This window comes from Dipteris shenzhenensis, chromosome 3 (assembly GCF_047967505.1).
Source record: "Dipteris shenzhenensis isolate YYH24624 ecotype China chromosome 3, Dip_SZ_1.0, whole genome shotgun sequence".
Lineage (NCBI taxonomy): Eukaryota > Viridiplantae > Streptophyta > Polypodiopsida > Gleicheniales > Dipteridaceae > Dipteris > Dipteris shenzhenensis.
In genome coordinates this window covers 33,987,768-33,999,122 of record NC_141598.1, presented here as the reverse complement: position 1 = coordinate 33,999,122, position 11,355 = coordinate 33,987,768, and the positions used below count along the sequence as shown (strand labels likewise).

General features: G+C 40.9%; 1 protein-coding gene across 1 annotated transcript in view; it reads left to right on the top strand.

Annotated features, from left to right (window-relative positions):
• Positions 1-4,232: 4,232 nt before the first annotated feature.
• The window catches only part of LOC147903692 (uncharacterized), a 66,199-nt gene continuing 59,076 nt past the window's right edge, over positions 4,233-11,355 (top strand). Inside the window, exon 1 of the mRNA XM_087372641.1 lies at positions 4,233-5,110. Within this exon, the coding sequence (XP_087228767.1) occupies positions 4,975-5,110 (136 nt within the window). The 5' untranslated portion in view covers positions 4,233-4,974. The remainder of the gene's footprint in view (positions 5,111-11,355) is intronic.

The window sequence follows — 11,355 nt, the reverse complement described above, 5'->3', positions numbered from 1 at the left end:
CCCCCTTCCTCTTCCTCCTCAGTGGCTTTCTCCCTCCTCACCGCTCCTCCCTCCCACTGCTCTCTTCTCCCTCCTCCCCTTCTTTTTGCTTGTGTTAGGAGGGCTTCACAGCCCCCCTCCCTATCTGTCGCCCCCCCTTCCCCCCTTATATGCCGTAGTAGAAGCTTCGAGATTTGGTAGCTTATCGAAGAAGCCACAGTCATGTCAATCGCCCTTGCCTTAGATTAATTTTGCCATCGCGCCCCCCTTCCTTCTCTTATATGCGCCCTCATCTTAGATTAATTTTGCCATTGCACCCCTCGCATTAGGTTAATTTCTTCAGCCCTGTGCAAACAATTTAATTAATAGCCCCAAGTTCCATTTGGAGGCCCCTGGCCTTAGGTTAATTTCTCCATCCCTCCACGAACAATTTAATTAATGGCCCCAAATTCCATTTGGGGGTCCCTATTAGGCTGATGAATTGTTTTAAAATCTATTTGTGGGTCCATAATATTTTCTATTCATACCATGGTCTTCATAATTTAAAATTTTAAAATTTTATATGGGAAATGGAGTGAGACTTGATGTTACATGGAAAAAGAACATCACATGGAAAGAGACAAGAGGGGAAGGGGGAGGAGAACAACACTTGAGAGGGCAAAGTGGAGCTAAACATATATATATATATATATATATATAGAGAGAGAGAGAGAGAGAGAGAGAGAGAGAGAGAGAGAGAGAGAGAGAGAGAGATCACATTTCACTTTTATATGCCATTGAATAAAAAGCTATGGTAGAAAGAAGATAATGTATTTAGAAAAAAGCAAAAAGGGAGCACATAATATACCACTCTCTTCACCCATCTCATGTAAAAATTAATGTTTTAAATAGTAAGGTTTAATTTACACATAATCTTGCAAATGATTGATGCAATAGTGAAGTAAATAGATATTATGTCCTCAAGTATGTTTAATTTTGAATTTGATATTGAGTAGAGTACTATTAATACATTTACTTTAGCATGAGAGATGAAATCTCTTTGAATATTTTCTTAGCTTTCTTTAAGTGAATTTATCTTTTTCGGGGCACTTCTTTCATCCAAACAAGGAATTTCTTTAACTCATAGATATCCTCAATACAATGATAGTACAACTAGGATTCCCATTAAGGTACATGCACATTACTTTATCTTTTTCCATCCTTCACATTCTTTGATGTTAATAGTCATGATGGCATACATCTAAGATTAAGGTTTCATGTGGAGATAGTATCCCTTGTTTAATACTCACTTTGATATATTTGGTAATATAGGATCTTAGCCATGTGAACTAGTTACAATGTCAACACATGTTAACGTGTATTTGAATGTTATAGTCTCAACACACATTAGTGGGATTCGAAAGGTTTGGATGTTTTTCTCTATGACATTTGCCAAATATTATCAAGAAGATAAAGTGCTGATGAGAATGAGTTTCTTACATATATGTTTCTTACAATTGTTAAAGCATTTCTCTTGACAAATAACATTTTGCCAAGTGCAAAACATAATGTGTACATATTGAGGTAGTGATTACCCCGAGCATTGGTGATCACAATTGCTTATTTGCATTTTGGAGGTGAGTGGTGCAAGAAGATGTAATGCAACATGCATCACATTTGGATTCCATATCATGCTAAGAGCTAAAAGGTCTCCAAACATGTATAATCTTCTTATTTAAGAAAAACACTTTCAAGTCCATATGACATTCTCATCATGAAGAGGACCGTGCATAATTTTCTTACTTAAGAAAAACTTGTGGCTTAAACTTTCAACTCCATATGACATTTTCATCATGAAGAGGACTATAAATGCCATAACATACATTACTCACTTGATTAGGTGAACTACCTAGCATACCTTTGTAGCTCTATAGGCAAAGAGAGTTTGTTTGGATGCTTTAGGAAGATTCCATATTTTAGCTCGGTTTTTCAAAGGGCATCTTCTACGTGAAAATTATGCACGAGTCAGTACTAGTACAATAATTGCAAATGTAGCTTGGTATCTTTGTTGGATATAAAGCAAGAGGCATTGATTGGAGTGGATACAGTGCAAAGTAGTTTGAAGAGGTATAAGGTATGAAGCACGCAATGACTTGACGTTGATGTAAAGATCATTAGATATTGAAGGGATAAAGAGTCAAAAGTGAGATACCAACTCACTTATTCAAAAGTAAAACTAAGGGGGGAAAGAGGGAAGAAAAAGATGACAAACACAAAGGAGTGGATGAGAACATAGGAAAAGACATTGTGCACCACCACTCAATAAAGGTAAATGAAGGACAAAGGGGAGGGAAAGAAGTAAGGCAACAAATGTATAAGTGTGTGTATGTGTGTGTGTGTGTGAGAGAGAGAGAGAGAGAGAGAGAGAGAGAGAGAGAGAGAAAGAGAGAGAGGAAGAAGAAGAGGAAGATTTTTTTAAACATCAGGCCATAAGGCAAGTCCCTGACGAGGTCATCAGGCCTCAATCCTTGGGATTTAACTCAACACGTGCAACAATGAGAATGAGAGAGAGAGAGAGAGAGAGAGAGAGAGAGATGTTTGACATAACTTCATAGCAAGGCACTAGTAAAAAAAGAGCGAACAAAGTAGGATTCTAAGTTGTGCCCATAACTCAAATAAGCAATGTAAATTTAATGGTTTTAAAAATGGAAAAAGTGGAGAGCTTAAGGAGATGCAAAGGTCTGATAAGCTAGAGGATGAAATAAGAGATTGTCATGATGAGTAAGAGTGCCAACAAAAGTAGTTTGTTATGAAGAGGATACAATTACAAAGGATGAGAACTCAAATTTGGGATATGAACCTTTAGTAGCTTGACATTTGGGATGAACTTTTGGTAGCCTGACATTTGGAACGGTGTAGGATTCCCTAATAATATCTCACATGTAATTTATTTTTAAAATGAGAGTTTTGTTGCTTGGATTTCGATAGTGTTCAATATAGCATTTTGGAGTCTTAGTTGTCCAAAGAGGGGAGGAAAAAAGGTTAGAAATACTAAGCAGGTTCAACAAAATTGGAGCAACACTAACAAGGAGAAGGAGAGACGTGCCAAAATGGGCAAAGAAGCTTGTGGATGAGGCTGAAGGCAATATTAAGGAGATGAAGCTATGAAGACAATAAGCTTTTATTAAAGCATCTATCAGCTTGTAAGAAGTATTGACGTCCAAAGAATGATACATCCCATGGAAGAGGAATATAATGGCATTTTGACCGATGATGCGTGGGGTTAGATTGAGCACCCTGAGGGAAAGAATGCTTTTGGTTGCAAATAGAGGCTTACAAGACCTCCTTGTTCTTGGATGCTATACCATGAAAACCTATACAAGCACCTCCGATGCTTCAAATGCTTAGGTCACATATTCAAATCTTGGAGGCAGCAGTTTTGAAGACTGCCATAGTAAGAGACTATAGTTGTCTTGAGGATATGAGGGATGTGAGCTAAACCATACTGTTATGAGAGGTATGGTTGCCCTCTCTTAGGCCTGAGATACGGGTGGTAGGAGACGTGCGCAGGTAAGCATGCACATGCACACATACACTCTCTCTCTTTCTCTCTCTCTCTCTCTCACTGAAAAAATCACTTTAATTGAGAGTTGGCATCTCACACACACACAAGAACCCTTAGGTCTTTCAAATACTTTGATAAGAGTGCACAAGAGCAAGAGGGCATTGCCTCCTAGTATAGTGATAAAGCAAGTGCTTTTGGATGGGAAAGATTTCACAAATGATTTTTAAAGGGAGTTGGGCTATTAAGAGGCAATTTTATAGATGATCTCATTTTTGAATCCCAAAATGAATTAGGGTAAATCATTAACCTCAAGTATTGTGCTAACTTTTGCTCAAAATTTTAGGCTTGCATTTGCTCCGATGATGAGACCATTTTACTCCACACTTGATTTTGGATAGCAAAAGTTATTTACACAACTTAATTAAATTATTTTAAAATTACACTTGGAAATTCATTAAAGGTCACAAGAAGTGTTTCTTTAAGAATCCGGAGTTGGCAAACTGCTTTAAGAATCTTGAGTTGGGGAAAGAAAGTTTGTTAGCACTACCTCCGGAGAGGGAGTGCTAAAATTTTAAAAATAAATAAGTAATCTTTGTGATTCAAATTTGTATAATTCTCAACTCCCTTTTAAAGTCTTTTGTTCCCTCTTTTACTTTTGCTGTTACTTTCCACTAAATTAGGACGCGCACTGAAGGATCTTTGGATACAATGAGCTGAAAGGGTGCAGAGAGATCGAATGAGCTGAAAGGGTGAAGAGACAGCAGAATAGAGGCTGATAGAATGAGCTGAAAAGGTGGAGAGACGTAAAGAACTCGATACGATGAGCTAGAGACAGCAGAAGAGAGGCGGAGAGCAGGACGTGACGCAGCTCATAGATGAGAGAGAGACTGGTATTAGAAGAGCGAGAGCATCGGAGGAGAGTTGGGTCGCGAGACAGGATATAAAAGCGAGCAAAATCCAAGCGAGCAGCGGAGAGAGGGAGAGAGACACCATAGGCGAGAGCGAGCGAGCGAGAGAGCGCCCAGATTGATAGCGAGCGAGAGAGAGAGCGCCCAAGAAAGTCCTCTTGCAGATCGATAGCATCCAAGAAAGAGTCTCTCTCCAAATCACCGCCTTGTTATATTCGGCGCTCCACTAGCGCTTTACTTCGCCCATCGTTGATGTTTCAGTGCCGATCACTCTTTTTGGATTGGCGTTGATCTTTACGATGCTTAGCACTGACCCCAGTACACTCCAAATCAGAAACTTTTGATCAATTAGTCTTCCTTTCTCCTGCTGAATGCTGATACATAGGCTCTCTGTTGTCCAGCCGTCTTACCTTCACTCTCACTATCGTAAGACTACGACAAGCCTTTATTTTGCGCTAGTTCCGGTGGGGGTGTCCTGTCTCTCGTAGTATAAAATTCTTGCCGCATGCAGTTCACTTCATTCTTAATTGCCCCTTAATTGGCATGGACAAGAAGGTGTCTGCTCCCGCTCATTCCTACATTGGTAGCGTCATCAGCCTTACTTCCAAGAGCGAGATTCGCTACGAGGGCGAGCTCTTCATCCTCGACCCTGAAAAGTCTACCATTGTGCTCAAGGATGGTACGTGTCGCTGATTTTGTATTCAAGACAAATAACCCCACAATTAGCCGGTAGTCACATGCACAAAGACTGAGTATAAGCGATAATCCTGGTTTCGACCCATGGCTCTTGTAGATACCCAAATTTCATAGTTTCTGTTCTTGTCCGTCCCTATTTCATAGTTTCTGTTCTTGTCCGTCCCTACCAATTCCAATTCTTCTATCTACTCACATCAAAGTATGAAGAGGATGGCGATAATTTAAGCAGCGCAGCGCTCTGAAACCGAAATTCGCTTGCGAGTTTTTAAATGGCATACTTAATGACAATTTAATGTACTTTAATGTGGAGATGAGCATCAAACCAGAAACTTATTTTTATAATCAATTTTCTTAGTTGATTTGGAAAACCAAGGTTTGATCACTTTAAGCAAGACGAAACAGTCTAGAATGAAAGACTGCACTTGTTAAAACAATCTGGATAATCAGATATAGGACGCACTTTGTGTGGGAGTGTGGAAGACTTTATTTGAGAGCTCTGGATCAATCTGCATGTCATATCTGATTTGGAATGTGTTTATTCTCCAACACTGGTTGTAGCATTCGAATGTGTTGATTTTCAGCTGATTAGGTTTGAAAGAACTACAACTCTCGTGTCACTTTCCCGGGTTCCCCACTCTGCCCAGGAGATGGGGGATAAGATCTTCCAAGTGTATACATTCCTATCTCATTATCAGATGCACGCAAGGTGTAGAAAGATTGGAGATCTGAGAGCAAAGATAAGGAAAGCAGCAAGCATCAAAATGGGCAGCAGGATGCCGATTGGCAATTGTATAGTCTTATTGTTTCAAATTCACTAAAATACGCGAGAGAGCAGGACAGCAGTTCTTTCAAATGAAGGTTCTGGTCTTCCTGGAGTTCATGATTAATCTTTTATGTTCCTGTTACAGATTATCACCATTGTTTGGCAAAGGCTGAATTTACCACTGTAATTCTTGTCTCAACATTTAGTAAAAGGTCAATAGATGACAAGTCATAAAGTACAAAGCTTTTTTTTTAAAATAGATGGGAATGCTCTCATTTTATACTGGGGGCCTTGTCGCTTGCCTCCTGAAGGGGAGAACTAGATGGGTTCCCTCAGGATCTGTGACTGTGATCTAAACCTGGCAGATAATCCCTCCCATCCCCATGCACCCACAATGTTGCTGACCCCAAATCTGCATTTACTGCAACACAAATTGCAGATTAATTGAAGTATGAGATTGCAGATGAACATGCAAACTTCTTTGGATGTTTATGTTAAGCCTCTATCTGACATATTTTACTATGAGGTTGCATAAGAATTTGCTCTCTGTCACCAAGGTATGTGACCTGAATTCTGAAATGGAGGCTGACAAGGGACACTTCAGGTGACTTGAAGAAAAGACAGTTCGCCTTCGTTGAGAAGATTGGGTGGTCTTGAACAAAGACCAAATGTGAACAAACATCCTTCCATTACTTTTAGAACTTGGCTAAGACTTACCAATAAAATGGTGTTGCTTGTGACTTGTTGACATTGAAATGTTATGGCCTCTATGTTGTGCAGTGATCAAACTCTTTTGGTGATACATGCAAGGATTGATTATGTTATGCCAAGGGATTCCCAGAATGACATCTTCTCTCCTAAAGGAACAACCATAAATGGCACATGATTGCTCTGAATGAGAAATGCCCATGCCAACCTGACAACCTAAATTTCTAACAAAGAGATTTCTCTGAACCCATGTGAAGCTGAAATCCAAACCTCAGCCAGGAGAAATTTTCACCATTGATCCAAGTCATTAGATATACACCAATTAATCTGTGCAAAACAAATTTTAAGTTGTCCTAAACGCTGTGTCTGATGAGTGGCATCCAATTAAACTGCCATGTCATTTGCAAGTCCACTATCTAATAGCTCCTCATCTCGTTTGAGGGGGGTCTCAAACCAAGGTTGTCCGCCTGATATCTAATGCAGACAATCATAGCCCCTGCCATAAATAACTATAACAGGGGAGCAAGTGGGCATCCCGATTGGACTGATCTAGTAATCTAACATCTCTCTCCTTGGCACTTTTGATAAGAACATGACTGTGGACTGATCTGTAAAGAGAGGACACACCTATGATCCATGAATTAGAGAGACTAAGAGGCAGAAGTGTACCCTCCAAGAAACCCCAACCTACTTTGTCAAGCTTTTTCAAAGTCCAAGAGTAGAATAGCAAGGCCTTGGCCAGTCTCTTAGGCCCACTCCGAGGCCTCCCAAAAGGAAAATTATATTATAAAAAATTATGTACCCATGCACAAAGTCAATCTATTTGTTATGGATCAAGTCAGGGAGTAGAGATTGTCAATGCAAGCTGATTGCCTTTGGTAAGATTTGGTATGTGGTGCCCAGTGCCCAAAAGTATGATTGTCTTCAACTGTTTTATCAAGTTTTTGCACCCCCCTTAGGGATAAGATGAATGAAACCTTAGTAACTGAAGCGGGCATAATACTAGAGTCCCATATGCTTTACAGGGATGAAGTGACATAATCGCCAATTTCCTCCCAAAAAAAAAGGAAGAAAGAAGGGGTCAATCCATCTGAACCTAGGCTAGATTAGGAGGTTACTCTTTTTTGGATTCAGCCAGGCTAGATCTCGCCTCTAGAGACATAGTTATCAACCAATTGTTGCTGGCCACTGCCTGGTTTGCTTTTGTTGTTGCCACTCTATGGACTGCATTTCATAGCTTATGAGGCCTATCAGGCACTTTCTTTGGAGTGGACTTGATTGGTCCATAGATGCAAGCGCCAGAGTGGCTTGGGAGACCTTGATTCTTCCAACCTCAGAGGGAAGGCTAAACATTATTGATCCTGATAGTGAATGCAGAGCTTTGCTTTGCAAACTTGTGGTCAGTGGACTTATGCCAGGTTAGGAGTCTTCGGAAATATTTTTCCCATCAATGCATTGAGTCTTGCAATCCTTCTTTAGGCAGTGATTGTATGGATGGGATTTTGAAGGATCGTTTCTTCAGCAAATATCAAAATCCCTTCCTTCCCCTCATGGCTGCCGTTGTTAGAGCTTGCTGGAGCTTCAAGAGCTCGTTTACGAAGGGTTTCCCACATTATGTAGGATGAGATAGATAAACAGCCCGTCATGTGGAATGATTTCATAATGGATGAGCTTGATAGACCTCTTGGTACCTCAAGATATATACAATGGTCTAGATAGAGAGAGGTTCTACTTCATCCGTGGGTTCTTGGAAGGTTTTCAAGGATGTTCATGAAAAAAACATAGACCTGAATTGACTAATAACCTCAAAGGGTATGGTTAGAGAATTGCTGAATAAATGCAACTATGGGGCCACTAGAGATGGGGGACATCATATACGTATCAAGTGGATGGGTGCTTTCTCAGGCAATGTATCCCTCTCAAGTCATAGGTCACTTGAGTCTTGTGTGATAGGGGTTAGGATATTTCGATCTTTAACATGCGATCTAGAGGGAAATTGGTCAAATCTCGTGATTTCGATGTGGTTCTTGATGCGCATGTGGAGCCAGTCAGAGTAGTGGGCCTAGTTGAGCACTATCATTTGCCTTCTAGCTGGTACGTAGACCCTCGTCCGAAGGATATCCCAATTGGTACTTGGAGGCTTTGGCTTTTTTGGGGGTGTTGCCATAAGTATCTTCATTGGGATCCAAGGGAGTGGGAGTGGATTGTAGTAGACAACCACTCAAAGAGTCAAGGAAGGCTTCATAGTTAGTAATGCCAGAAAATTTCAGATTGCTAGAGACCATCTAGAGCCCACCATTGGGGGAGCTTTTAGATCACCTTGGAGATATGGAAATCATTTTGGAGGAGGCTTGGGGAAGTCACTCTCGTCTTCTATTGTTCATGGAGGGATTGCAGTAAAATAAGTGTTGTATTATCTTTGCAGCTGATCCTTCTTGTCCACAGTGCTTTTGAGCTAATGAGTCTATTAAGCATTGCCGTTGAGAGCTCAGACAAGCCATGATCATCTGGATTGGAATCATTGAACTTATGGGCATTTTCCTCCTCTACTTCCTTAATGATTTGGGGTTCAGTGGCCTGGCTATCAATTATTGGAACTCATGTATGTTATGAGAGTCAAGAATCCCCTTAGCTATCACGGTTTGGTACCAGTTCTGTCAACTTCATGCCTTGAGTATAGACCTACATATGCATCAATGGAGACTTCCTTGGAGATTGTAGCGAGTGTCACCGGCTAGTACATATGTAGATCTGGACGCACAAAGGCTATTACCCAACTCATACCATGGCCAGTATTTGGACAGTATTGGTATACACCTTCGTGGCTATTCTACTGAATTCTCCCTGCCCTCCCTCTGAAGTGAGTTGCTAACTGGAGTCTGCGATCATTTGAAGCCTTTTGAAGATCTTCCAGGAACTCACTGAGGAAGCATGACCTCTCTCCCATCTAGACCACTGCATGTATTGAAGAGTACCAAGTGGTTGCCATGATTATCAATTTTACTATCATTCCACAAAAGATTGCCATAAGCAAGGAGGAGGGAGCTCGCAGATGGGCTGAGGTAAATATCCACCTGGTACTCCTGTCTTGGCAAGAGTCCTTTGACCCATCTTGCATAATAAATCTCTACTCTGCAAGTCTGGATCTACTATATTGAGGCCTCCTTCCCACATATGTAGGATCAAAGTCTCCCAAGCCACTCTGGCTCCGGTGTCTGTTGAACCATCTAGACTACTCCAAAGAAAATTCCTTATCAGCCTTTTGAGTTGAGTGATGCAGTCCCTAGAAATGGCACCAACAAGAGCAAACAAACCATGCCGTGGCCAGCAGCACTTGGTTGACCACCACCACCTTGGAAGCAAGGTAAAGTTTGGCTGAGCTCCAAAAAAGTAGGTCCCTCCTCATACTCTCCAACACGGGTGGATTGCTGTGAAGGAGAGATGTCCATATTGACCTAGCAGCTGAAATAAACACCCCTTTGAATCCGAGTGAAACTGAAATCATCCCCCCCAACTTGATTGTCCTGGTCACTGATCCAAAGGCCATTGGATTTATTCCAATCAATATGTGCACGGCCTGCCGAACAAAATATATCCAACACTATCAAGAAACAAGTGAGCTTTTGTGGAGTGGCATCCAAAAGAACATCAGTATCATTAGCCAGCTCATAATCCACGAGGTCCTCATTTTGTCTAAGGAGACGTCTCAGCCAAATAACATTTTTCTGAGTTTTTCAAAATATGCTCATTGCTTCAGCCACAAATAAATACAAGAGAGGGGTAAGAAGGCGAAAAGATCTAAAAATCTGAAACCTCTCTCCTCTTTCTCCTCGAATAAGCACCTGATATTGGGCTGATCTGAACAAGTAGGAAACCCCTCTAATCCAAGTATTTGAGAAACCAAAGCATAGAAGAGTACCCTCCAAAGAACCCCAATCTACTCTGTCATAAGCTTTCTCAAAATCCAAGAGCAGAATGGCAAGCCCTTGGCCACTTTGTGTAGCCCAATTTGAAGCCTCCCGACATTAGAATATATTATCAAAGATACTTCGACCATGAACAAAGCCCGCTTGTGTATCATGGATGAGGTTTGAAAGGATGGGCTGCAAATGCAAACTGATAGCTTTGGCCAAAATTTTATAAAAGGTGCCCAAGAGAGTAATTGACCTTCATTGAGAGATTAAAATTTTGCAGCCTCCTTTTGGGATAAGATGAATCAGACCCTTTGTGCATGAATCAGGATAAAAGCAGAGTCCCAAATACCCTGCAGGGCTGAGATAACATGGTCCCCAATTATGTCTAAAAAAGCAATGAAAAACGAGGTTGTTAACCTATCTAAGCCTGGGCACTTGCAAGAAGTGCAGTCCTAAATTCCAGGTTAGTGAAGGTGTATTCAGTAAGACTCTCATATTTGGTTTTACCAATGCTGGAATACTTTGTCAAACTCTATATTTGGCATCATCTCTGATAGGTGTATTAAGATCTGCTAAAAGGAGGGGTGCATAAAAACCTATAGCTATGTGTAAGACGGCATCACGATCTGATTGTAGCACCCTGTCTAAGTCAATAAGCTAAGAAACACTTTCTCTACCATGCCTTAGGAGATGCTAGAGAAAAAATTCTTATTGAGTCTTTCCCAATCCGTATCCAAAAGGACTCACAAGCATGAAGAGCATACTCTGCTTTTTGATCTAGCAAAACTTGTTGATGAGCCCTTGTTGCAGCTAGGCGCTACTGAATCCAAGCACCGTCGGCCG